Consider the following 27,722-nt stretch of genomic DNA (forward strand, 5'->3'; position numbering starts at 1 on the left):
TGCATGATGTGCTACTTTCGCCCATATAAGAGCACGCGGCTGTTGAACGAGCAAAACACCAAAACATAGTACCTCAGTGACAACAGACATAACAAGGAAGAAATGGTGAGAAGTGGAAAGAATCCAGAAGAAAGGGAAAGACTGTACTGTATATCAGAGGTCAAGTGACTGGTAATGTTACAGCGTAATGCAGATTCCTCAAAAACAGTTATGGCGATGAGCTGCGTATGTGACACATGCCGATGATGCACAGTATCTTTGGTTTCTGCAACACCTACTAAATGCAGTGCGTTGTACTGTACATGCACGTGCGACCAGCATAGAAACCTGCACCGGTACTCTATTGGCATGCGTCGTGTTGCACATCGCAAACGTTTAACTTTGGTCAAGCTAGTCTTACCAGCATTTCCTTGTTGCATATTGCACGTCAAATTGCCGGCAGAAACCAGAAAGTGATATTGTGAATCACGGTTTATTGTTGCGCATGTACATCTACAAGCACCGGACTATGATTGACCTGCAATTTCCGCAGCGGCAAGTTTGGCAACCCGAACAGCATAACTATGTTGACATCTTTGTGCATTACGCAGACACAAGCAGCAATATAATCACATCGACGAGACAGACAAACAAACCTTATGAAAGAGAACACTAAAGTTTAATAGTTAAAACAGCCCCTAGGCAAAATGAAAGCAGCTCCTGCTTGTTATCAGGCAGGGAATCGGAATCATACAAGTGGGTTTGTAGTTCAAACTTTGTACAATTTCGGGTTCTTGATGAAAAATAAACCGGCGCGATGCAAGATCGACGTGTGTCACATAGAAGCAAAGGTTCACTTGAGGACGACTTCCTCCACGTTGACCAGATACTCAACAACTTCCTCATCATATTCACCATCGTCCTGGTCCATATCCCCTGAACAGCACCATGACACAAGTGACAACACACCTCTCTTGTTATGTGCTTCAACACCAAAAACAATCATAATGAATTTCTTCCCGTCATTGGACCCCACTGAAATGTAAGACTGTTATCGGAGTTGGGAGAGAAGCTTCATACATGTGTAAGTCGCTGCGTTGGAGTTTGCCGACAAAGGGCCAGGATAGAAAAATGCCCAAGTACTAAGTAAATGGAAGTCCCTGCACATACCCAAAGACCTTGCAGATGGTAGCAAGTGACGTTGACTGCACACATATTCATTTACCACATGTCTCTGGGTTTTTCTCCACTCTTGTTTCAAACACATAGTCATGAGCGTATCTTGGTTGAAACACTTACAGTCTTGAATGTATTCCTCACCTCTTAGTTCACGCAGACGTGGTTCTTCCTCCGCCAGTTCCCGCGTGACCCTTGCACGGTACGCCTTGAACTGCGCCATGAGCTGCTGCCGTTTCTCAATTTCGGCCTGTAAGCAAACAAGGACAAGCGGTAATGAGCTCATTGCTGTCATGTGCCCATGATCCCAAGACAGTGGGTGGCTGTGTGTCCTATAGCAAGACCCTATAACAGGCAGTAGTGCATTGGTCGATGAAATTACACATGAACAGGCGCCGTGGAGACAATCGTGAGAATAGCAATGAATAAAATGATATGCTCGCTCATGTCACAGCTATAATAGCGAAGGTTTGGTTCCAGAATGTTTCGTCAGTCTCATCAAATGGAATCGTGTGACTGGGATAGAATAGGGGAACAATAGTAGGATACATATACACGTATACAATTGAACTGAAACTTTCGAGGGAAGTGCGAAAGATGTTACTAGTGCATCAAGACAATGAGGTGTAACATTGGTATGTGAAAATGCTACTATAATCAAGCTGTGAACGCACTCCATGATGAAGAACAACAGAATAATGTTTACCTTGGATGCTTTGTTGCGGGATTTCCTGTCCTGGCTGTCAAACTTGGGGGTGTAGGTCTTCTTCAAATCACGTTTGAGGCGCTGAGCAAGAACAAGAATACAGCCGATACATGTAACACACTGCCGGCAGGGTTTCATCATGGACACCACAAGATGTATAACGATTTCATCGCAGTCCTAGACGGTTCAACATACCACTCGTAGTGATGGCTTGCACGGACTTTGCTCCGTGCCAAGGATCAAGGGAGACCATTCACACTCTGTGATAAAAGAGTACGAGCCGAATCCTGCCCGGAGCAGACGACGAAGGAACATGCATTCACTCGTATAAGCGAGGCTTTCCACTTGGCATCTTTGAATCCTCGGACCCACTGAGAATCGAGCATTCAACTCATGCTCGTCTTCTTCTGGTATGAACGTGCGCGAGGTCTCTTATAGCTTGCGAGTCAGTACATAGAGCAATGTGCTGGTCTCATGCATGTGATCCAAGGCTGTGGCTCATTTGCAGGGACATGGTTTCGCAGCTATTGCATGCAGGAATGTGCGTCCCTTACCTTGACCTCTTCTTCAGATAAAAGTGATTTGGGGCGAGGTCGCCAATGCAATTCGCAGAAGCCATCGACGCTATGGCGCTGCAGCGGTTGTCCATGCAGTGACCAGACGATGTATCCAGTGTCCACCTATACGGTAACAAGGGAAATAGTGGCAACAACATGGCATGCGACAAGGCATAACGTTACAAGTCACCCGGTTTTGTGCAGCCTCACCAGATCAGCATGATGTCATCATGATCACCTCAAGCATCACCACACGTCGTCACTACACGCACCACAAAGTAGCTTCACCCCAGCCACACCGGCATAATTTGCCCAAGCTAATGGATTTTATTTCAGCCATGCAATGTCACAGCTGACATCAGCAGATGCAGTGACAAACGACTCTCCAATAACCAACTTCTATATGCACCATAGGGTGAGACAGTTAACCTACCTTCTGGTACCACGTGCTCACGGAGCTGACCAGGTAGCGACCGGTAGGGTCCCACGCAATATCAGTGGCCATCAAGTGCTCGCTAACGTTCATCATTGTCATGTCTGATGTGTCATAGAACTCCAATATACCATTGGACCTGGTTAACAACATCACAGGAACACGAACAGCCACCGTGACCTCACAAAAATGGCAAGGTACTGAACTGTCGAAGAAAAGACAGCGAGCGAGCCGCCGTGTATCACCAGAGCCAGTACTACAGTGCTGGCAACTGAAATCCGACCCCTGAGCGGTGGGTTCACATTCTTTGCGATGTGAGCGCACCGCTCAGGGGTCGGATTTCAGTTGCCAGCACTGTACATGTACTAGTAGATTGTGGGTCATGAGGATACTGCATGCAGAACATTAGTACATTGTGGGTCATGAGGATACTGCATGCAGAACATTAGTACATTGTGGGTCATGAGGATACTGCATGCAGAACATTAGTACATTGTGGGTCATGAGGATACTGCATGCAGAACATTAGTACATTGTGGGTCATGAGGATACTGCATGCAGAACATTAGTACATTGTGGGTCATGAGGATACTGCATGCAGAACATTAGTACATTGTGGGTCATGAGGATACTGCATGCAGAACATTAGTACATTGTGGGTCATGAGGATACTGCATGCAGAACATTAGTACATTGTGGGTCATGAGGATACTGCATGCAGAACATTAGTACATTGTGGGTCATGAGGATACTGCATGCAGAACATTAGTACATTGTGGGTCATGAGGATACTGCATGCAGAACATTAGTACATTGTGGGTCATGAGGATACTGCATGCAGAACATTAGTACATTGTGGGTCATGAGGATACTGCATGCAGAACATTAGTACATTGTGGGTCATGAGGATACTGCATGCAGAACATTAGTACATTGTGGGTCATGAGGATACTGCATGCAGAACATTAGTACATTGTGGGTCATGAGGATACTGCATGCAGAACATTAGTACATTGTGGGTCATGAGGATACTGCATGCAGAACATTAGTACATTGTGGGTCATGAGGATACTGCATGCAGAACATTAGTACATTGTGGGTCATGAGGATACTGCATGCAGAACATTAGTACATTGTGGGTCATGAGGATACTGCATGCAGAACATTAGTACATTGTGGGTCATGAGGATACTGCATGCAGAACATTAGTACATTGTGGGTCATGAGGATACTGCATGCAGAACATTAGTACATTGTGGGTCATGAGGATACTGCATGCAGAACATTAGTACATTGTGGGTCATGAGGATACTGCATGCAGAACATTAGTTGGAGATAAACAAACCTGATGAGCACGAAGGCTTCCCTCACCACCAGCACAATAACACTACAGATCACTACAGGTCACAGTGTCAGAACTTACTGTTTGAGGCCTGCTAGAACGACAAACTGTCCCCTGGGTGACCAGAAGATGTGTGATACAAGCTTCTTCTCCAGCATCTTGATGAGTTTTAGCTACAAAAGAAGTATCACGAAAGAGGGCAAAGCATATTTTGAGTGAAAGATGTGAGGTGACGTGCTTCAGTTGAGGCAGGACTAAGACAAATAATACCAATGGCCAATTTCGTTCTACCAACAAAACAAGGCAACACCTGTCCACTTGAATATGTCCAGGTTTGTTGAAAAGAGCAGTCAATCAGAAAACCAATGAGACACTGCCAATATTTTTTCCACGACAGAACTAGCTCAAGGCCCTTCGCTATGCTTGTTCATCATCATCATGATCATTTTTTCTGAGTTCGCTTACGTCATCGGTCATGTGATCACTCATGTGTGACGACAGCCAGTCGGTCACGCGAGGACGAACCACACACGCACACACACGTACATATGCATCAAAGAGTTGTGGATCGTGGCTAGCGCCAGACTTCATTGTTCGTAACGTCTTTTGCATAGCTATGGGAGTAATTCTAACCCCTACGTAGATTGATAAATATGGTGGTAAAGACACACCTGGCAATATGGCGGTAAACACACGCCTGCCCACACACGCTCTCTAGGCTGCAAAGTTCTGGCACAGAGCTCTCTTTCTCACTACCACCACCATCACCACCATAAGTACAGCTGCTGTGGTGGCTTCAACTTCATTCTCCCGAGTCAAGCTCCGTATGAAGACATCCAAGAAGAAGATTGCCTGATGAGTCCAGCGGGGACGAAACGTACGTCGCAATCGAGCTATGTCGTTGCTGTGTCATCATCTATGTGCCATGCGCTACTTGATGTACCAGCCTGCTATGCCGGATACTGCCAGCCATGCATTGACCAGGCGCCAGGCGCGAACTGATGGTGGTGGTGGTGAGAAGGAGAGCTCTGTGCCAGAACTTTTCAGCCTAGAGAGCGTGTGTGGGCAGGCGTGTGTTTACCGCCATATTGCCAGGTGTGTCTTTACCACCATATTTATCAACCATAAGTACAGCTGCAGTGGTGTCTTCAACTTCATTCTCCCTACGTAGATTGTCAAAATTAATTGTAATGGAAACAGTACAACTACATGCACTAATACACACCTTGTCTGTTTCCATCTCGTAGAAACTGACACAGACACCAGGCGAGCCTTGAAGTTCGTGAATAACAGCGAACTTGTTGCCATGTGGCTCCCATGCAAATCCTTGCACCGCATCTGTTCAGATCGAGTGCATGAGATACAGTCACATAACACCGCCATTCAATGTACATTACAAAACAGCAGCCACGTTTTCCTGTAACAGAAATGCAACTGCCTTAGTAGAACGCTATTTCCACTGGGTGTGAGCAGGGCATTCATGTCAAAAAACATGTACACGAGATCCGATCACGATGATTGACATTGGTGCAATACCCAGAGTGCTAGTTGATCACAGCCCAAACAACAACAAATGAAGCTGTATTTGTTGCCAAGAAGGATGTATGTATTTGTTTGGTGAGGAATGGGTGGGGTGTTGACATTTGCAAAAGTCACTCAACTTACCCTTGAGTTCTATCTTCTCCACAGGAATGTTCTTTTCCCGAATCCGGAAAATTTCAAAGTTTGCAATGGTCACCTAACACAGATGGGGACACGAGTAGACAGTGACTAGTTTCAGATGCATGTATTCCATGGTGGATATATCACCCGCATACATTCACTTTAGTGCATGTAACAAAGACCAGGGGTTTCAGAATTCAGTATATGCAGGCAGCACCTCAACACGATAGTTGATCTAGTGGTTAGTACCACTGCATAGTATTTTGTACGGTTCCCGCGAGACTCTGTCAAATTGAATTTTCCACATTCGTACAAGTAGCAATGCCACCACCCTCAAGGATCAAGACGCACCAGCAGCGCCTACAGCAGTAGGAGTGAGCAGATCAGACCAAGCACAAAGCGGTCAAAGATCGTCTCCATTCGCTCCACCGTGACCCACGAGGAAAATTAGACTCGCTTCCGTACCTTCTTTCTGCTGTTGGCAAAACGATCCACCTTGACAGCCAAATAGTCACCTTGACCGTGCCAGACAATTTTGCACTGGAGGTAGGTAGCAAAGCAAAACCAGCATAAACTGATATGAGACATCCATTCACCTTGCAACACAGAAAGAATGCATCAAGTTAAAATGTTCCTGGACTTGATACTTCAGTATATGAGTAATCTCATGGAAAGCTCAACTTATAAGCTGGCTTTCACTTCGAACGACGATAAATCCATCATCATCAGTATCAAGCAGTGGGATATGTAGTAGGCGATACATGCTACCGTTACACAGCTACGTGTATCCGTAGATGTAGATGGTGATGGTCTTCCATACTTACGTCGGCAACACTGAACAGGTTCATTGTCCGTATCTCCTGGCGACTAGGTATCTCCATCAGTGCAACTCTAGCCGGTATACTTGACTCTTCCGGGGTCCAGTACGCGATGATATTATCAGATGGTGACCACGAGAATTGCCTGGTAACAGCCAAGATCAGCAAAACGGACCCACAATTAAAGAGCCTGCCTCTACTTACACAGCTAATTACACATAGCACACCAATACCAATGGAAATCGCACACGGCATGAATCAGATCCCATGTTCTGCGAAAATGGCCACGTTAGTTAGGCAGTGACGTAGCCAGTTCCCTTCCAATAACGGTTCCTACATACAATAGCCATACTACTCAATGCCCGCAATTCTTAGCTACAGCTTTGCAAAATTGCTTGTACGCATGCACTAGCAAAACTACTCCAGCATTTCCTAAAGTAGTCTGTGTGCTCCAAACAATTCACGGTGTTACTCTTCCAATCTGAAAATTGTAATACAGATCAGTCGGTATAGAAATGAACAATGTGATGGAGCTTTTTTGTATTTATTAAACTGGGTCTTCAACACAACAAACCAAGTGGAACACTGTGACGTGGGTAGGAAAGCACATCAAGTCAGTACTGGCCTTCCTTATGAGCACATGCAAGGATAACAAAAAACGGTTACTTTTCAGCAGACAAAATGATGCTCACCTAATGCCTTTGATGAAAAAGCTTTCCTTATCAAGGAGGCTGCATGTCTGCAACCACGTTGGGAAGACGTAAGACAGCACACACAAAAAAGCAGTGACTGCAAACCAAGCCAAAAGAAATATCTGTGGCGTGTTTAGAGAAGCATGAGTTCAGTGAATCTTCACAACTTAGCCCACAGAGCTTTACATTGCACACTATGTGAACGTCAGGTGGCCTGTTGGCATAATCCACCTCTACACCTTTCACCACAACTACAACGTACAGCTGCCCTCTCAAACTGAGTCATTCGAAGATGCAGGAGGTTCCGACAAGAAGAGGGCACAGAAGATTAAAGCGGATGTATTCATACAGAGGCTATGGCTGGCAACATGGTGAACAATATAATAATAACTGTTCTGTACACATTACTCGCGGGGGACAATGCCAAAGAGAGAACACACCCACTCACCTACGTGCACATCCTACATCAATACAGAGAACAACTTACCACACTCTCATATACGCTGATCAAGTTCTCAGACATGCGTGCAAATAAGCTGCCATCAAAATTCCACCTGGAATGTACGGATAGCACAACACAATAGCAGCATACAAAATAACCAAAGGTGCCTTGACCCCATGTCAGACAAGAAAGAAAGCAAGTAAATAGCCTTATATGGTGGCATAATACACTCTCATTTAGGTACAGTACCAAGCTGCACTAAGCAACAATGTTAAAAAATGCAATGGATTGAAAAGCGTCATAGTGACACTAGGAAATCCACAGTGTCGGACTTACCGAAAGATCGGCCACTCTTTGTTTTCACCTGCGTTGAAACGACGAATGCAGTGACCACGCTTCAGGTCCCACACAGCGATAGCATCTGGGGATGCTTCGTTGTCTGGCGCACCATTGAACGTGATAGCATAACGTTCGCATGGTGAAAAGTCAATCAGCTGCACACGGCTGTGAGCAAGCCGCAGCTTGCGTTCAAACTTGTCACCTCCCCACATAATGACACCTTGATCGTGCAATGATGCTACATATGTTCCCTGTGGGGTCCATCGGAGGTACTTGGCTGTCCAGTACTGCAGAAGAGTACATCAATAGGAGTGCTCTAATCAAACCGGAATACGCTTGTTGTGCACAATGTTCGCGTGCATGGCTATGTGACACAGTTTGGACCTAACAAGCACAGCATAGACAGCAGCACTCTGGGGTGTGTTGCACCTGAGAGTCAATTCTGAAAACAATGAGCAGTAGCACATTTGCCTGACTTGTCACCAGTATACCAGCATACCAGTGCCCAGAAGGCAACTATTGAGCTCTTGTCACAGCCAAGTGGAAGGACGACAATGTTCAATGGCCCGCGGAAACAAGCTTAATTCAGCAAGTAAGACCAATGCTACACAGCTCAAACTTGATATATCATCAGACCATAACAAATTGAGCATTAAAATCCCATGGCCCGCGATGGTGGCGTACCTTTCTGTCAAAAACATAGTCTGCGTCTTCAGCGCTGTGGCTGAACACAGTGCATGTATCACCAGCATGCACAACATACTGGTCACGGGCATCAGGTTCCATCAACCAAGACCGAAGGTTTCCCTGCACACAGAAACATACACCAGAGTCAACATATGTACAGCGCTCCAAGTACTTTTAGCCATTCAGTCAGGATTCATCTCTTTACAGGATGAACAGACAATCATTGCGGCACGCTTTTCTTCTTCTTTCCATTTTTGACATTCCTGATTTCTATTCTATGCCTCAGTGTAGCATATTAGTTGGCAACGCCGGGCAGGCTAGAAACTCAATCCGGAAGGCCCATAGGCATCTGCATACTACTACGTCAGCCGTGCTCTATGATATCTCAGTGGTCTCAGCAGCTAGTTTTCAAAGTTCACATTAAGTACTTAAGAAGTATGTGTTCTGATACCTTTTCGGAATGAGAGATCACACCTCCAAACTGCCTTTATGTTACATGACATGACAGGAGAGACAGGCACCGGAGGAAGATCCATGCAGCCATAAATCGCAGCTGCCTGCATACCTGCATGGCCCACTGCAGAGATGAGCGGCTTACCCTGCAGCGGCTACTTTGAGCACTTTTTATTACATTCGCATTGTAGCTTCACTTACCTCTGAGACAAATTCTTTAGTCTTGGGTGGCTCGAAGGTTTCTGGCAAACTCTGATAACTGCAGTCATATTACCACATCAGCACAGTTGTGTTCTTAGAAACAGCTGCAAAATGCTGATACATGAACCAGCATGGATGTAGGGGCACAAATATCGGCGCAAACCGGTACATGTACATGTATTGGAAAGGTACTTCTCGGATTTCCCAAAACTCTCAGTCATTATGAACCACTGGTATACCTCCCCAGTCAGTCACACAGTCCACCAATTTGTCTCTGGTAATCGAACTGAGTCTCTTTTTACTATGAGCCAACAACTAACTCGGACACGCCTCTCATGCATAGGACCAAGTTAGCTTCCATAAATCACTCCTGACTTGACTACAGTGTCGGTACAATGACATCATTACTTACTGCTCAAAGTCGGTCAGTAGGTTGACCGTGAACACATGGCCTTTGTCCAGCTTGTAACCGTCGGCTGTCTTGACAGCAGCCACTGCCTCCGCTTCACTCGAGTACTCCAAGAACACGTACCTGAAGAATATTGTGTTGTGATGAACACATGACCATACAGTTGCATAAACTAACCACATTGGATGCTGCATTCCAACTGTATGCCAACATTAGTGAGGTTCTCTCTATGTGAAACGTAGAGCGGAATTCAAGCAGCGAAAAGGTATCTGGGTTAGAGTCGACGGCTTCGTGTGTTTCGTGTGCACGTTTCTAAGCGGAGATGAGGTTCTCAACATTGTGCCACGCAAGACTGAAGAAAATGCGTACGGATTTGGTACGTATCACTTAAATTAACGAGAAAACAGGCAAATCTGGGACGGGAACTTCCCAGGACATGTATACATTCCATGTGATTTCTTTGCATAAACGTAGAGCAGAACAGGTTTCTTGTACATTACGGGAACGCAAAGAGTGATAAAGGGATTCTCCGCGTCGCGTTCCCGTAATGTAGATCAGAACATCACTAATATCTTTTCAACTATCTTTGCTAGTCTTAGACTTGGTTTGTCGTCAAGCACTCTGACGAAATTCTTCGCGTCCAAGTGTACACAATACGTGTCACCAACAATAGAATGTGCGGCTCTAAATGCACGCTGTTCCGCTATACATGGACTCAGAGAGCATACCCTTTGGTGTTGCCTTGCTCATCAGCAGGGAAGAAAGGTTCGCCAACAATCTTGCCAAATCTGGACATGATCTTCATTATGACGCCCTTGAGTCGTTCTTGCCGCGCACCATCCACTCTAGGAACATTGTCCACAACAATGGCTGCTTCAATGCCGCTGATGGCTTTCGGCTTTTTAAGACCAGTTAGCTGCATCAGATCTGGAACGGGAATAAAGGTGAAGATGAAGCACAGGAATATAGGAGATATCCTTCGGTGTTTCAACCATGTCGCCACCTCTACTTACACAGCTAATTACACATAGCACACCAATACCAATGGAAATCGCACACGGTATGAATCAGATCCCATGTTCTGCGAAAATGGCCACGTTAGTTAGGCAGTGACGTAGCCAGTTCCCTTCCAATAACGGTTCCTACATACAATAGCCATACTACTCAATGCCCGCAATTCTTAGCTACAGCTTTGCAGATTTCCATGCAGCAGGTACCACGCATCTATTCGTATTCAAACTCGACCTGCACTGGTCGATTACCTTGGAACTACATGTAGTTACAGCTGTGCGAAGTGTCCACTAGACGATAGGAAGAATTCTTCAAGAATAGCGCAAAACAAATATTTCCAAGCACATACCATCATCATTGATCTCCAGATCCTGCTCAGAAAGCTCCATGTTTCAGCTGAACTCGACCGACAGCTCGATTACAGCACATGCGACATACAATGCAATGCTCAAGATATAAAGCAAGGCAAGCCATGAAGCAACAGTATGCGCCCTCCTTCTTTCTTCTCGTTCCTTCGGATCGAGTCAAAAGAAATCGCTACAACGCCACGGGTACAGTGCTTTTGCGCATGTACAAGCGCTAAGCGCACGCACGCACACGTACCAAACTCAAAGACCAAAGAAGATCATACATGATACATGATACAATGTCAATGATACATGGATTGGTAGATTTTACATGCGCATATGCGCTACTAACTCTAGTCTACAATCATGATCATTCATGGTCTAGCTCTAGCGCTAGCTAGCGACTAGCATCGCAGCCATGATCGCTATGACAACTACATATACATACTAGCAACTACCATGACTTTATAGTAAAATTATACTATAATTTTTTTATTTTTTTATTCACACTCACAGTTATGGCTTCCGCGATGGCAGCCAAAACGGGAAGATGTGGGTCGTAAAATACGACTCCCTGGGTGATACTGACAGTAAATACATGAAAAGGAAACAGCCGAAAAGCTATAATAATTATTGATTAGTTTTTTTACTTGCGAGTATTATTATTATGGTGCACTCAGTCATCAGCAGGCCCTCAGATTTAAATTCTTTCAATGATGCAGAAGTCTTCACTGAGTCAAGAAGTTGTAGCCACGCACAGTAGCCCTGGAAGAATGGCGATCTTGTGAATTGCGTTGACTTGGCCTTGGGAAGAGACACTTTGTTTCTGGTTGAGCGTAGTATAGTATAGTATTTATTCATATTTCTCTAGGGCAGTCCCCACAGACCTACGGGGTACCCTAGCCAATCTAGGATTGCGATACGAAATTGACTTGGTGAAGCAGCAAGGCGGACCGATGCCGGAACTGAGTTCCAGCGGTCAGCGGCTAAATAAGAAAGAGAGGAATAACCAAATCGAGAGGAGGCTCGTGGCAGTACAAGTCCAAGCGAGACTTGAGACCTTGTGCAGGTGCGGCTACGTGCCTCAGCACGAAGGCAGAAAAGGCGGCACAGAAGTGAGCTGGCAGAATAATGAACGCATCTGAATACAAAAAAGAAGCACAAGCCAGGACTCGTACCTACAACCACTTCTCTTGGAACAAAGCAATGCCTCTCTAACCCGGCACTTGGCCATCAGTGTCATTGGCGTAGTGTATAAAACCTCTTTTGCGGGCAACAAAATTCTAGGGTACCCTGTAAGAAGGCCTGTGCATGTGGGGATTGCCCTATCAAAAATTTGATAATAAATCAATAATAATAATAATAAAACACAATTTGCCAAGATGAAGGATGCTAAACACAAAAAGAAGAGAATAATTGTATGAAGAAGAAAAAAACCTGACCTGGCATGGCGCGGCGCCGCGGCGGTGCTTTTTTTTAAATTTTTTTTACCCAGGAGCTAGGAATACTAGTAGTATAGTGAAATCTCTTTTCCAAGGAAAAAGAAAGTGCAAAACAGAGCTGAGTGCTAGTGCTGCAGCGCTGCCGCTCCGCGGACTGATAATTATAATAATAACTTTATTCCCGTAGCTATGCAGAAGACGTTACTTCAGTAACGTCTGGCGCTAGCCAGGGTCCACACAGCTTTAATTTGGTGTTTGTTTGTGTGTTTGTTTGTTTGTGTCACGCCTGGCGCTATTTTGTATCTATCCCGTACTGTACCGTACCAACAAAGACAGCTGGCCACAATATTTTTGTTTGTTTGTGCCATCGACATGCCTGGCGCTATCCCGTACCTGTCCCGTATCATCAAGAGTACGGTACCATCAAGAGAATGAGTATATATGCGAAGTGTATGGGGGGAATGCATTCAGTGCAGTAACATTAAATTTTGTGTGGATTTTTGTGCGAGGCCGAGATCCCACTAGCAGGCTGGCTGGGCCGCCTGTCGACCAGCCCGGAAATCGCATGTAGGCCGATAGCATAATAATTATAACGTATATACAGTCATGTAGATGTATAGCAGGGAGTCATATTATGTAAACGACTCCCTGCTGTATGGGGAGATTTTCTGGAAAGAAATACGAAGTAGGGAGACGAGTAAATGCAATCAGAATGGATGTTAGTTGCCGTCAGTATAATAATAATAAGAAGAAGAAGAAGAAGAAGAAGAACGCCCGTGATAGGCAGAGTCAGCGCCGGTCCCAGGAAACGTCAGGACAGACATCCCGTCGACTCCAGAACGCCCGTCATCGGCAGAGTCAGCGCCGGTCCCATAGCTATGCAGAAGACGTTACTTGTACTTCAGTATCTCATTGAAACGTTTTTGCAAAACAATGATTTAGCTAATCAAAGGAAAAAGCATTTCCATCAGTTCTAACAACATGCACGATGAGCTAGGCAACAAAGCATAGCGCAGGGCCCTGAGCTTCCAAGCTCTCTCGTTAGGCCAAGTAAAAAAAAAAAGCTAGATGATCGTCCCCGTCCGCCCCAGTTTTTGTCAGCGCCCCAAGAAATATTTTATTTTTTAAATCGTGAGTTTTACTATATGGACCACATACTACTAGTATTATCACAACGTCAGTATCGATCTGCTGAAGAAAGAAAAAGAAAAAAAGAAAAAAAAAGAAAAAAAGAGAAAAAAAACCTTGATGTTGTTGTGTACACTGTGTGCATGAGAGGGTAAAAAGTAAAAAAATAAAAATAAAATCCTCCCGCCCTCCCCGATTTTTCCAAAAAAAAGGACGATCATCTAGTAATTTTTTTTACTCGGCCTTAGGATGACCCAAACTGCCAAAGGCTGACCGCCTATCGTGGGGTCCGTCGCATTGAAGGATGATGGTGCAATGACTATGTACATGTAGTATTACATGTAGCAGGATGAAAAGAGCACAAATGAAACCAGTACAGACAAAACCAGACAGATAATATAATCATATTGAGCAAAGAGGCAAAATCATTGAAATGGTATCAAAAATTCAAAATACGAATAGGAATGCCTGCGCCAAGGCCAGGCTTGAGTCGAGTTAGTTGAGGTCAGGGAGTCGTAAAATACCGGGTATTTTACGACTCCCTGGTTGAGGTGATCGTGAGTTAACTGCACCGGCCGAATATTCCAGGATCCGCGCAGCTATCACCTGGTTCACATCAGGGAGTCGTCAAATACGGTATTTGACGACTCCCTGGTTCACATCCTTCATTGCTGAACCTAGCACCTAGTACCTGGTGGTGCGTGCTGAGCTGTGCACATCTCGGATTAGGCTACGATATGCGGTGCACGTGGTACAGCTTTCTGTGGCGGGAAGCTTGAAAGAGGACTAGACTGCATGCACTGGGCCGCGGGTGACTGATGTACATTTTTTTCTTCACAACTAAATTCCGGCCAAATTCTGTATCCAGTGCAGACCCGGACCGTCCATAGTGTTGTGAGTTTCTCTGCAAATGAGTTGTCAAAGAGTGTTAGGTCGTGGTGGACCTTGCTTTTGAAGGTCTGGGAATCGGCACTATCCTGCATCATTGGCCAACGCACTACGACCTCTGTGTTGTGGGTAGATCTGAACAAACCCCTGACAAATCTGCAAGTGTTGAAGTTGGTCTGTGCGCCGAAAGCAAAGCACTCTTGCCAAGAATTTTGGGACAGCAGGATGCCCCGTGAGTACATATGCAATGTCGTGTGTATGAAGCGACAGAAAAGGCGGTTGATTACAATGCTTTGTTTATATTTCACTTTCATTGCCAGTATTCATAATAATACTGTAATATATTGACCTTTGATAAATACCCACACTCATTAGTGACCACACCATCAACAGTATCAAATTCAAATATATTTGCTTTGACTCAATAAATACCACTGCACTTTTCCATGTAGCACTCCACTTTTCCCTAAAAAGGAGTATTTTATAAACAGTATTTATTGGCCTTAGTGGTATTTTATAAACAGTATTTATTGGCTTTTGACCCAATAAATACTGTTTATAAAATACCACTAGGGCCAATAAATACTGTTTATAAAATACTCCTTTTTAGGGAAAGTGAAGGTCAACATATGTATAATAAACGTAGTAGCCTCAGGATTTATTGCAATTACATACCAGTTATAAAAAACCTCGGCGGACCTCGGTTTTTATACTGGTATGTAATTGCAATAAATCCTTCGGCTCTACATTTATTATACATAATAGTAATTATGTCGCTCAAGACAAAAGAAGCATACAAAGTCGTAACCATAGTGACAGTCTCATTACTAGTACCAAGAGTACAGTCAACTTCGCTGATAACGACAGCGAATAACGACAGGATTCCCATGCCCAGAGAAAAGTCCCATCTACTAGTAACTGTAATACATATAATGATACTTCGGGTATAACGACACTTCGCGAATAAGGACACTTTTCTGATGCCCTGCCGAGTGTCGTTATAGGCGAAGCTGACTGTACATAAACAACAAGAGTATGCAACTGTGTGGCGGGGCGCGCTGCCTTCATTACGTAACTTACCTCCATCGTGCTGGGCGCATGTACTCAAACCCACAATCTCTTGTACCAGCTCAACTGGCTTTGCTCGATTCGTTTGAGTACCCACGCGATCTCTAAATTTTGGGCGCGTAAACTCCAGTTCCATACAAAGTTAATTTCAAACCAGAAGGAAAGTGTGGTGTTAGATTTTCCGCAGTTCTCGGACTGCAGCTAAATGATGTAATGAAGGCAGCGTGCCGCGCATCTAGCCCATAGAAAAGAGATCACAGTTGCATACTAGTGCTCTTGTTTATGTACTCTTGCTAGTACATTGTACATGTACAGTAGGTATCGGTTATAGCGTGGGTGTTTGAAAAACGACATTTGATTCTTATTGCCGATATTTCTTACACACGATAAATCACGTGTGACATCATATGCACGCACGTTTGGCATGTGGACACGTACACATGATACACACGGATCAATCAGACTCGCGGTCGTGCTAGGCGACTGCGGAGCAGCGGATACGAGAGAAGTCGGAAGAAAGAGTCCGACTGGACAGAAAAAGTGATTCTCCAATGCTCCCTTGGACATGACTCTCTTTTTGTGTTGAATATTATTGTATTGAGTATGCACAGAGCACAGATGTTATTACTACAGGCGATACACTTTGCACTAATCTGGCATATTTTGCTACACGAAATCCATTCTTAGGGCCGATATATTCTACTATGCGATAATACTGCTTGTAAGAATAAATATACACATAAAATATGTGTTATGATTGTGAAAAAAGCCCGTGTATACTGTAAATATACAAAATTTCGGCGCTGCAAAATTTCGGCACTTCACGATTTTTGACATTTCGGCGGCGATTTATTTTCGGCGTGGGGTAGAGGGCATGGTATAGTGCGACAGATGCTGTGAAACATTTCATCGGCGTTTTAATTTAGGCGTTTTGGGTCGGTGCCGAATATAGCCGAAATTAAATAGCTGCCGAAAATTTGTATATTTACAGTAGGCCCCGGGCGTATAGAATAGCAGCCTCGATATCCTGGGCGTACATGTATACGAGGGCACGGGCGTTATTTTGGAACCGGGCGTATACTTGGAATAGGGATAGCAGTAAGTATTGGGTATCAGTATATGTACATGTACTGGTGTTGCCGGCATACCTGGGCGTATACATGGGCATGGGCGCTATTGTGAAACAAAAGTGTTGACTTCCCCTGACTGGGCGTGTACAAGGAGGGTGGGCGTATACAGGGGCTTTTACGGTACGACTCTTGTCAACAGGCGATGTACAAGGCGTACCCAAAAGTAGATACAGAAAGAAGCTTCCAGTGATAATGAATGAAAAGAACTGAAAAAGAGCCCAAAGTGATTGTACCCTGGTATCCCAAGATCAGTTTCCTGGAGTTGGAAAGGAGTACGAATAGACACGGCCCTCTTATTAACTCCTGTTGTAGGTACAAACTAAAAGAAACAGTCATGGGTAGTCATTTCCGGACAGGATACTTGTGGTTCGTTGAGTCATGAATTCTTATGCATTAAGAAGTGTTCACCAGGATTATGTTTTTACGGGTATTGAGTCGAACGGAATCAACAAATCCGTCTCCAATTCGTACGGCTTCCTGCTCTGAGTGCGGGTGTGTTTTGCTTACGAAGTGTTGAGCCGAAAGAAACGCCTGAGTTTCCTCAGATTTGAGTACTAATACGTGCTGTTCTTTATAGTCGGGCAGGGCTAGCGGCTATGCTTTTTTACACTGTACTGCAGCACAACAGGAATTCTATTTCTGCTAGTCATTAATTTATCTCTACTCATCTGCTCTGCTTTCATCTTTCTGTTAGGTCCATGGCGTGGTGGCAAGGTGAGTCTGGTGTTCATCATGTGCCACTTGATTTAGAGGAGGTTTTGCAATCGTGTGCTGTCAACAATCGAGTTGTTCTGTAGAGCCACCGGGTGGCATCACAGGCACTGCTTTGCAACTCCATACCGGTACAAGGCATGCGCGGTGGTGTTATTTGCATTGCCCTCTATTCAATGTTGTGAGAGTCTGTTGTCTATACTCAGGATATGCACATGTCATGCCATTGCTGCCAAAGTATTACGGTAAACTTGATTCACTGCACAGTAACGCCATCTGTTGTCTTTGGATGGCACCTTTAGATTCTCTGAGCTCCAATCCAAAGCAGAACCATAGACTTTCCTTGATACAACACAAGTTAGCAATGGCTATAATAGCTATAGCTACTATAGACTTTCCCTGATATAATTATGGCAAGGAGTTAAAAAGTCATAGAGCATCCATTTTGTGAAATTTACTGTTCTTACAGGCAAGGGGCCGTGGAGGAGGCCGTGGCCGTGGCGGTAGCTATTCATACAGAGGAGGGTCAACATCTTCGTCCTCAGCATCATCTCAGGGGTCAGTCGTTGCTATCTACATGTACATGTTGTTTCTCTTGAGCTATTATAGACCATAGAGACTGTTACCATAGACCATAGAGACTGTTACCGGAAGGACACTTGTTGGTATTATGATTATTAGAGAGGTTCTGCATCACATGAAGCGTAGAGAAATCCTTCACTAGTAATTTATGCCTTCACGATTTCTTGTGAATTTCTGTTGCGAGAGGCGCTGAACTGTCTCATCCACATCCTCATCTTATTTCAATGTCCGTGCTTAGGCTGGTTTCGGGCAACTTTCGTCGTCTGAACATGAAAGGCAAGCGCTACTTGCGAGCGCCCAATACGAGTGCAGCCAGTGTGCGTCGACGGCGCTGGGCTCACAAGAACGAACGGCGCATGCTGGACCGCAGTGAGCACGGTTACGGAGGCATGGAGGAGCTTCCCGATGAGAGTGCCGCTGCTGCTGCTGCTGTTGCAGGTGCGAATGGTAAGTACCTTTGCATGTGCCAGGCACACTTGCATCTTAGAGCACTAGAAGGTGGGCAGACTAGCTAATCTACTTGTATAGTGTTCTGGCACTTCTAGCTAGTCTTACTGCAATCAATGTCTGTGTTGGTTTCTAAAATATCACGTGTTGACACTGCTCTTATTGTTATTCTTGTGTTTTTGCTTTCCTTATGCTAGAATCAACTGGTGTGCCCATAGCTGACGGTGATGTGGAGTCGAGCGCAGCAGATTTACAAGCCACTGAGCCACAAGAGAACATCAACCCAGCACCCGTGCCCAAGGTCGAAAAGAAGAAGAGGGGCACCGGCACCGCATGCATGAAGCCAGCCAAACCCTGCCTTGCTATGCTCAACGAATCACTGGGTGGTAAACCATCCGCCCTGACCGCCCTTGCTGGATTTAGTAGTCCAGGTTTACCAGATCAGGAAGCCTCAGGCTGCAGTCAACAGTCCAGTTTCAGTTTTGGAAGTCAGAAGTCAAGCTTCAGTCTTGGGAGTCAGACCTCAAGCTTCAGTCTTGGGAGTCAGAAGTCAAGCTTCAGTCTACTGGGTAACGTTCTGCCAGCGGAGAAGCAAACACAGTGCTACCAGCCAGGGAACAGCTCGAGGTCAATGTCAGCGCTAGATTCGCTACTATCGACTTCTGCGGGAATAAAATCTATTGGAGAGGTTTCAACCTGTCAAGTTACAAACGGTCCATACAGTGACGAAGAGAGACAGCAATCACCGCCAGCACTGCCATCACCACCAGCACCACGACAGCAGAAGAGGTCTGCTTATCAGTCTAAGGATTCTAGTGATGACGAAAATGGAGGAGTGCCTCCAACCGTGAGAAAAGAGCGTGCCACTCGGCAGTCCAGGGTGCACAGCAGTGATGACGATTGCGAGAAGATATCTCCCCCTGCGTCACCTTCACCACCACCGCTGCCGAGGGTAAGACCTGCCCGTAAGTCTAAAGGCCGGGACAGGCAAAAGTCCAGGGTGATCTATAGTGATGATGAAGATGAAGAGGATGATGTACCTTCTCCCTTGCCTTCCCAGCAGAAGAGGAGACCAACCCGTCAATCGAAAGGCCCAGCCAATCGAAAGTCCAAAGTTATACGCAGTGATGAAGAAGAAGATGACTCATCTCCCCCTCCATCACCACCCCGGAAGAAAAGAGCTGCTCGTCCCAAGAAGTCTGCCTCAATGCAGGGCGTACCAACTGTGCCTCCCTCTGCTCCTGCTTCAGAGCCGGTGCCACAACTATTCGAATTTCCTGGTGGTGATATGCCCGGAACATCAGGCCAAAAACTGGGAACAGAATCCTCTGGCCCTATTCTGACAGCAAATAATCAAGAAGGTATGTTCGTGTGTGTGTGTGCGTGCGTGTGTGTGTATATATATGTGTGTGTGTGTGTGTGTGTGTGTGTGTGTGTGTGTGTGTGTGTGTGTGTGTATGTCGTGCACTTGGACTCAAGGGGGAGGGAGAGGTTCCAGAAAATGAGATCCCAGAACAAATGACTTTGGCGCTTTCGTGATACGGGCTGAAACCTCTGCACCAAGTCTGACGTTTGCTGAAATAAGGCTGCCGAGGTATGGGAAGCTGTAGACGACATCGATCAAAGCAGTGGCTGTAATGCACACAGGACTGCTATGAACGACTCGACCAACGGCCAACCCCATTATCACAGACACACACACACACACACACACACACACACGTGACACACTAACATCTGGTCTCATGTCGTTGCAGATCTTGCTGCCTCCGGAATCTCTCATTGCGTGCACAGCAGAACTTGAACTGAAGCCCTTCCCTCGCTGTTGGTCACTTGCCGCGCTTACATTTACGCCGTAGTAGTCCACAACCAGATCGGGAACACATGGCGAGCAGGCATTGAAGGCCTTGATCAGTCCCATCACGTTGGGTCCTTCGAGCGGTTTCTTTTTACCCTCCATTTTATCCTTCTTCATTGCATTCTTCTTTACCAGGGCACCTGTGATCATGTCTGTTACCTGCCTCGTGGGTACTTTCTGTGTGTTAGTGAATCAAATGGCCGCAAAAAAGATTGTCTTTAAAAAATCCGCCCTGCGCCGGGGGATCGTCCAGTTGCACACGCTTGGTTATGTTTTCTTGGTGTTATCAATATTACCACTTTTTGGAGTAGGGCATGCTTTACCACAGAACCGGCTCGATATGTACTGCTGTGTGTGTGTGTGTGTGTGTGTGTGTGTGTGTGTGTGTGTGTGTGTGTGTGTGTGTGTGTGTGTGTGTGTGTAGATGTTGACGACTTTGTTGGTCTTGCTCTGCACGAGATGGGATATTCTGAATTCCGGCCCGGCCAGTACGAGGCTGTCATGCGCATCTTGGCCGGTAAGGATCCCCGCTGGCTTGTTGCTATGTTATTTATTAGCATGTCATTGATCTCTGGACTTTTTTCAAAGCCGATTTAGGACGAATAAGGCTCAAAAACCTAACTTCGATTCTGTTGGAAATAGGTTTTGACGAGCATGTCGGTACAATTATCAAAGCTAAATCCGGCCGAAACACTTTTAAACCTGGCTGACAATGAATTTCCTAATGGTCCACCCTTTGGAGAAATGAACACCAAAATGCAATTGGAAGAGCAGTCCATACTGCATGGCAAAAACAATTTTGAAAAAGGCCAACATGCCAATTTTTATAGGAAGAAAATGGACCAAGGAGCTACAAGTTACGCTATACTGTCCACTTACACCACCAGTTACTGGACAGTCAGCTCATGCTCAGCTCTCTCCATCCGAGTCATCTATGCCAATTTTTCTGTTGACTTCTGCTTCCGAATGATCTTTTGACTCGAAAAGAACTCAGAACTCCCACCATCGAAATGCTTGCAACTGACGGAATTTAAACTCTCAAACGTAACTACACATTGTAGCCAACTCTAAAACAGGAGCGGAATTACCAAAAGACAAGATGGCATATTATATAGAAAGCCAGTGGCGGGTTTAGGGGGGGGGGGGGGGCGCGGGGGGCGCGCCCCCCCCCCCCCCCCCCCTCAAAAATTTCGACCTAGGTTTCGAAAAATAAAAGGCAGGGCGCCGGGTCTAGCTAGACTAGGCTCGGGGCGCGCGCGGCCTGAAACGATTGTCCAAAAGCGGTTGCACGGTACGGTGCTCGAGCTGGTGTTGATTGTGCACGCTACAGACTAGTACAGTACAGTCTGTACAGAGTAGAGTCTACGTACAGTGAGCATGCACGGCTACACGGTGACCTGACTGTGTACTGTTTGACTGTGTACTGTTGTACAGTGTGATTCCTGCTGGGACGCGCTCGACGCGTCTTCAACGGTACAAACATCGAAGAAAAGTCTTCGATCGAGTCAACCAAAACACGATTCGAATGCCGAGGGCTCAGGCGATCATCCTCGTTCGAATCGTGTTTTGGTTGACTCGAAGGCTTTTCTTCGATGTCTCAGGGACATCCCAAAAGGCTCTAGCCAGCAGAGCCTGGAATTTTTGTAAAGCGTTCCTGTCGCGGCGCAACTCCTGCTGCCGCTCCAACAGGAAACAGTGGGAGTGATGAAGTCGCTGTTATTCCAGTTGAACTTTCGGAGCGGACTGACAGTCACACTCCGCCAGACGTAGAAGAACCTGTTGTCAGCGAGCAGCCAGAACTTGAAGAACAGCGCACAGTCACAAGTACCGCTGCCTATGTAAAGGATGCTTTGAGAGCGGTGAGAAATTGTTGGACTCGCATAAATAATTGCAGTTGATTCGCTCACATAACAGCAAATTTGAAGTTTACAATGTCCATTGTTGCTGCGTGTACAGAAATACTGCTCGTGGTGTGTGAGATGTACGGCTTGTTGTTGTTGTTGTTGTTGTTGTTGTTGTTGTTGTTGTTGTTGTTTATTTTACTTCACCAAATGAACAGGCAGAGATGCCTTCTTACCTGCCCATAGGACAGGTCACACAGAATGATTAAGGGATGATATGCAAGGGAAAACAAGAAATGATAATAATAATATAAGACAGAAAGGACCAAAAGAAGACAAGGAAAAATTTAGATGAAGACAATTTCATGGAGTCAGAAATAGAAAGACAATAATTTCATGGAGTCAAAGAATAGAAAGACAATTTCATGGAGTCAGGAACACGTGGTTGATTTATAGACATGCATGCACAAATGATTGATAGATGAGAAGGTTGGAATTTATGGCAGATAATAAAAGTTTAACGAGGATATTCACAAAGTAAGTATATCAATGGCAGAAAGAGCTTTTCGGAAGGGACCAGGGACACGTATCACTCTAAAATCAGAGGGGAGAGCGTTCCAGAGAATGCTTCCCCGAAACATCATGGTCGATCGTCCCGCAGGCCCACGAAGAAAGGGAACTTGAAGCAAGTTCGACACTTGTCCCCGTGTGGTGCGCTGATCCTCCGGAACAGTCTCTGGGGCCGTTCGGGTGAATAACTGTTGAAGTATGGGGCTACAGGAGGAGCTTCTTGACATCGGTTTTCGAAATGGCTGACCTGGGACAGTAGCATGATGTCATGTACCCCCACCCCATCCCGCCTTGATCCCGGCCGCAACCCCCCCTCAGCCAAATCCTGGACACGCCACTGAAAGCTCCTGTGCATGATGTGTACCAAATCCCTGTGGCCGCAAAGCTAACAGGGCTTATACATGAAAAGGTCAAGCGTAGAACGATGTGTGGATCGAAAGTTTCGTAACAGAAACTGTGAATGTTTCAGTGACTGTGTAGGACATAAAACTGCACCATAAAACGAAGAAATTGCAGTGATCTTTGTAGGCGGGATGCTATTGTGAGCCTTGTGAATACAGAAGATGGTAGACTAATCTGCCACCGCTTAATCTTGCACGACATCACTGTAATTCCTTTCACTGTGACTTGTTGAAGGTCGCTCGACGTTGGTCGTGTCAGCCACTGGTTCCGGAAAGTCACTCTGCTACCAGCTGCCGGCGTTGATGTATTGGCGCGAGCGGCAGAGCATCACGCTGGTCGTGTCACCGCTTGTCTCGCTCATGATGGATCAGGTATGGGTGGTGTGTTGAGCATTGCACTAGCATATGACGGATTAGGTTTGGGTGATGTGTTGAGCATTGCACTAACTGTACTGCTAGCAATACTGTGTGCACCTGCAAGGTTGCATTCCTATTCGTTTGCTGCTCTTCGGTGCAGCGCTTCGTTGAATAGAGGAGCTCTATTGCACTTGGCAAGAGGTCACATTCCTTTGATCAGTATATTTTATGTGTGTCAGTCACACTCCGTTTTTTTTGCATGCTCACGTGATCAACATAACGTTCTAAGGCTAAGTGCCGGTGGTAGTGGCAGTGGGCCCTGGCGATTACGTACACTTCCAGCCGAATGAGCTGGAACATATTTGTGTGGATTCCTTTACTTTGGGTTAGAGGTGGGTGCAGTTGACCAAGGCTAAATTCTTGCAATTGAAGGTTGTGTGCCATCTCCACCGTACAATCTCTTTATTCAGGTGGCCAACCTGCCGTCTGTAATACCCGGTGCCTGTCTGCACACCAACATGACCATGGAGAAGAAGTCGCAAGTGTGGGACGATGTGCGAAACCGCAAGCTGGCTGTTCTCTACGTATCGCCGGAGTCCCTGGTTGGCCGTGGCAGCCTATTCCTGCTCAACATGCTTCCGCCCATTGCGTTTGCCTGCATTGACGAGAGCCATTGTTTGTCACAGTGGTCACACAACTTCCGCCCGTCGTACTTGCAAGTCTGTAAGGTAAGGCTGTTGATGTCTGTTCCGCTGCCCCCACCCAATACCAAATTTGTCTGTGCCTTATATCGCTAGGGTATGCTTCTATGGATTCTATTCACATCTTGGTTCCCTACATCCCACACATATTGACTTCACTGTGCATCATCTCTGACCGTTTTCTGTGCGCTCGCACCAGGTTTTACGGGATCGCTTCAACACCAGCTGTGTCCTGGGTCTGACGGCCACTGCCACTGCCAAGACTGCGGAAATCGTGGCTCGTCACATTGGAGTTTGTGATCTGGACGAGGGCATTGTAGGCAAATTTAAGCTGCCTCCCAACCTCCGCCTGTCCGTATCGTGTGTGGACAGCCGCGATCAAGTGAGTTTGAATACCCAGTACTCACGTTTTCTGTGCACACTGTATTTGCATCTCCTATCTCTGGTGTTTCACACAATACTCCGTGCTTGGCGGGTACACTGTCAGCTGGCCTGTCAAATTGCGTCAATGCTTGGTGGATAAACTGTTAGCTGGTCCGCCAATGCTGCTATATTCGTAAGCCTGCTTGCACGTAGGAAATGTGCAGTGGGATCTTCATCATCGTTGTCTTGACGTTTCACCCGAACAGAATCGTTTTGTCGCGACCTTCTTTGACTTGAAGAGTGTCCCCCGTTTCTCTTGTGCTTGGGACCTTCTTTGACTTGAAGAATGTCCCCCGTTTCTCTTGTGCTTGGGATGTTTAAGGCACTGCTTGATCTTCTGAAGAGCGAGCCACTGGAGGCATGTAAGTCCATCATCGTCTACTGCACTCGGCGACAGACAACCGAGAATATTGCTGAGATGCTCCGGTCCATGCTTGGGCCGCGCGACTTCCCCACCATCGGCAAGAAGCGGCGGCGGAAGGCCGACAGCATGTACGTCGAGGCCTACCATGCCGGTATGGAGGCCAGCCATCGTACGCGTGTGCAGCGGAACTTTATGAGCGGTGAGCTGCGCATCGTTGTGGCCACGGTGGCATTCGGGATGGGCCTGGACAAGTCGGATATCCGTGCTATCGTTCACTTTGACATGCCTTCAAGTTTGGAGAGCTATGTGCAAGAGATCGGACGAGCCGGCCGTGATGGCAATGTGTCCTTCTGCCACGTCTTCCTAGACCAGAAGGTATGTCTTATGGTTCAACTCTTTGCTGCATGTGCCAGTGTTGTATTCCTTAGTTTCCGGGAGTTGAATATCCTCTACACCATTTGTCTTATTGCTGGGGGGGGGGCATGTCTTTTTTTACAACTTGCGTACACAGACCCATGACAACGCTTGCAATATGTACTGTACTGCCCTGCGCGTGAAGTATGAGCCGCTATATTGATTCCGGTTCTGACTTTCAAGGCGAAACGATTATACTCTTTTGTAGAAGATACGGCCCGTGTCATCTCATTGTAGTTTCTTGTGGGTGTGGGTGTATGTGTGTGCGTGTGTTCAGGGTTCTGATTTCAATGAGCTGCGGCGCCATGTGTTTTCTAATGCCGTGGAGCGTTACACTGTCAAGCAGCTTCTGCAGCGTGTCTTCCCGAGGAAGTGCAACTGCGCGGGTCTTAACCAGCAGCAGACTCACACTGTGCATGTGCCGCAGGAACACTCGACTGTGATTCAAGATGACCGCGTGAAGGCCAGCGAGGCCGCTTCTCAGGACACCAAGCAGGATGAGACGAATACTGACGCCAGCGCATGTGACACGCTGTCTTCCATCCGCAGCGAAAACACCGAAGCAGCCGACAGTGGCCAACTGCCTGACGCTGCCAGGTGTAAGGACGGTCAAGGGGATGGTCAGGAGATGACAGATGGCGGTGTTGTTGAAGCAAGTGAGGCTGGACTTCATAGCTCAGAGAACGCTTTGCAGTGTGGTGCTGGTGATATTACCTCTGAGAAGTGTGACTCTCCGCCAGATCATTCGCCTGTTCGAAACCAGCCCGAACCAGTGGTTGAGCCTGAGCCAGACAGTGATTGCCAGCTGGATCATTCAACTGCTCACAGGCAGCCAGAAGTGCGTTGCTTTGGCCACAATATCGAGCTAAAAGTTGAACCCCTCACCCACCAGCTTGATGCTACAGAGGAAACAGTGGCCACGCTCTTGGCATACCTGCATCTCTATGATGATGGCAGCGGAGCTAATGGTAACAAGCAGCGCTGGTGGCTGCAGCTTCTTCCCAACAAGTCTGTCGATGACACGAAGTTCTTCTGCTTCCGCACACCCGGGGATCTGAGCGATGAGGATCGTGACAATGCAACTGCCATGCTGCTGGCTGCTGCTGGTGATCATCAGGCAGCCCACTTATACCGCCTGTGCGCTCTGCAAGATGCCCTTTCACGGTCTGTATTACCGCATCACTTTGTCTGCAAGCGAGGTGTGGACCATGACGACGCTAAGGTCAAGGCGCCTCTCTCCAAGAAGGAGATTCTGTTACGCGAGGCGATTGCTGAGTATTTTGATGATAACCTTGTGTCAGACAGCTGCGCTGGTGAAGTCGATGTTCCATCCGATAACATTGCCGGTGTGGTTCACCAGGATGTTAGACGATTGCTGAGAACTCACCTGGACGTCAGCTGGACAGCCCGCGCCATTGCTCGCCTATTCCAAGGCATTGGCAGCCCGCAGTTCCCGTCCGACGTCTGGTTCCGCAATCGTACAGTGTGGCGGCGCCATGCCGATCTGGACTACCGTTTTGTCTATCGGGTGGCACGCGAGGAGCTGATAAGCTACCGGTGAGCGAGCTCGACAAGCAGGGCATGGTGCTGTGCCTGTGCACCAAACGGATGTGTTGAGATATGTGGCGGGTTTACCATGTGCTCATCATGGCTATACTCCTGTGTTCTGCTGGATCGCTCTGTCAGTAACAGTTTTATGTGTACTATTCTGTGGCAGCTTCCCTTGTGCAGACTCGTGACTTTCATTGTGTTTAGTGTACTGAGCATGCGTTGTTCATTGGTTTTTACTTTTTGTGTCGCATTCGCGTTAGACCCGGTGGCGCTATTCCTCTAGATTGATTCTCTCGTGCTGCCACTCCGTCTTGCTGTGTACTGTGTGTCACTATTCCTAGCTTAGAGCCGCTGGCCGGCTATGATACTCGAGCACCATCAGTCTGCGCTGTGTTACTCCAGCAGAACTCTCGAGTGCTGTGTGTTGGGCAGCAGCTGTCAGTACTACTTTGAAGTATTCTTATGCTGTTTGGCACTTTTCTCTCAATGCACGTTCCCAGGATCTGCTCGACACCATTTTTTCTTCAATTTTTTATATCATACAAATTCACCACTTGTTCCATGTCATGACCCTGCCAATAAAAGTAACCCC

General features: G+C 46.5%; 2 protein-coding genes across 2 annotated transcripts; one reads left to right on the forward strand and one right to left on the reverse strand.

The window, feature by feature from the left end:
* Positions 1 to 73: 73 nt before the first annotated feature.
* LOC135805767 (eukaryotic translation initiation factor 3 subunit B-like) lies at positions 74 to 11,450 on the reverse strand. The gene is made up of 18 exons (XM_065319856.1): positions 11,257 to 11,450; positions 10,625 to 10,823; positions 9,900 to 10,019; positions 9,488 to 9,545; positions 8,831 to 8,953; positions 8,144 to 8,433; positions 7,853 to 7,919; positions 7,366 to 7,412; positions 6,680 to 6,818; positions 6,321 to 6,395; positions 5,859 to 5,931; positions 5,419 to 5,531; positions 4,275 to 4,366; positions 2,852 to 2,990; positions 2,416 to 2,541; positions 1,862 to 1,942; positions 1,300 to 1,405; positions 74 to 915 (listed from the first exon to the last, which is right to left on the reverse strand). The coding sequence occupies exons 1-18, from the start codon at positions 11,294 to 11,296 to the stop codon at positions 833 to 835; spliced, it is 1,971 nt and encodes a 656-aa protein (XP_065175928.1). The 5' UTR covers positions 11,297 to 11,450; the 3' UTR covers positions 74 to 832.
* A 3,205-nt stretch (positions 11,451 to 14,655) lies between these two features.
* On the forward strand, positions 14,656 to 27,680 carry LOC135805768 (probable ATP-dependent RNA helicase CG8611). Its single transcript, XM_065319857.1, has 11 exons — positions 14,656 to 14,944; positions 17,605 to 17,624; positions 18,091 to 18,179; positions 18,442 to 18,650; positions 18,848 to 20,011; positions 20,933 to 21,025; positions 23,556 to 23,692; positions 24,148 to 24,405; positions 24,578 to 24,760; positions 25,124 to 25,540; positions 25,857 to 27,680. The coding sequence occupies exons 1-11, from the start codon at positions 14,938 to 14,940 to the stop codon at positions 27,138 to 27,140; spliced, it is 3,861 nt and encodes a 1,286-aa protein (XP_065175929.1). The 5' UTR covers positions 14,656 to 14,937; the 3' UTR covers positions 27,141 to 27,680.
* The last annotated feature ends 42 nt before the right edge of the window (positions 27,681 to 27,722 follow it).

Source organism: Sycon ciliatum, chromosome 1, assembly GCF_964019385.1.
Source record: "Sycon ciliatum chromosome 1, ocSycCili1.1, whole genome shotgun sequence".
NCBI lineage: Eukaryota > Metazoa > Porifera > Calcarea > Leucosolenida > Sycettidae > Sycon > Sycon ciliatum.

Excerpts from the sequence above, each read along its gene's own strand:
- LOC135805768 (XM_065319857.1), top strand. Across the intron at positions 21,026-23,555 it reads TGTCATGCGCATCTTGGCCG|GTCGCTCGACGTTGGTCGTG; the intron begins GTAAGGATCCCC and ends GACTTGTTGAAG. Across the intron at positions 24,761-25,123 it reads GTGTGGACAGCCGCGATCAA|GCACTGCTTGATCTTCTGAA; the intron begins GTGAGTTTGAAT and ends GGGATGTTTAAG.
- LOC135805767 (XM_065319856.1), bottom strand. The coding sequence starts at position 11,296 with ATGGAGCTTTCTGAGCAGGATCTGGAGATCAATGATGATG. Across the intron at positions 1,406-1,861 it reads CCCGCAACAAAGCATCCAAG|GCCGAAATTGAGAAACGGCA; the intron begins GTAAACATTATT and ends GTTTGCTTACAG. Across the intron at positions 916-1,299 it reads ACGTCTGCGTGAACTAAGAG|GGGATATGGACCAGGACGAT; the intron begins GTGAGGAATACA and ends GGTGCTGTTCAG.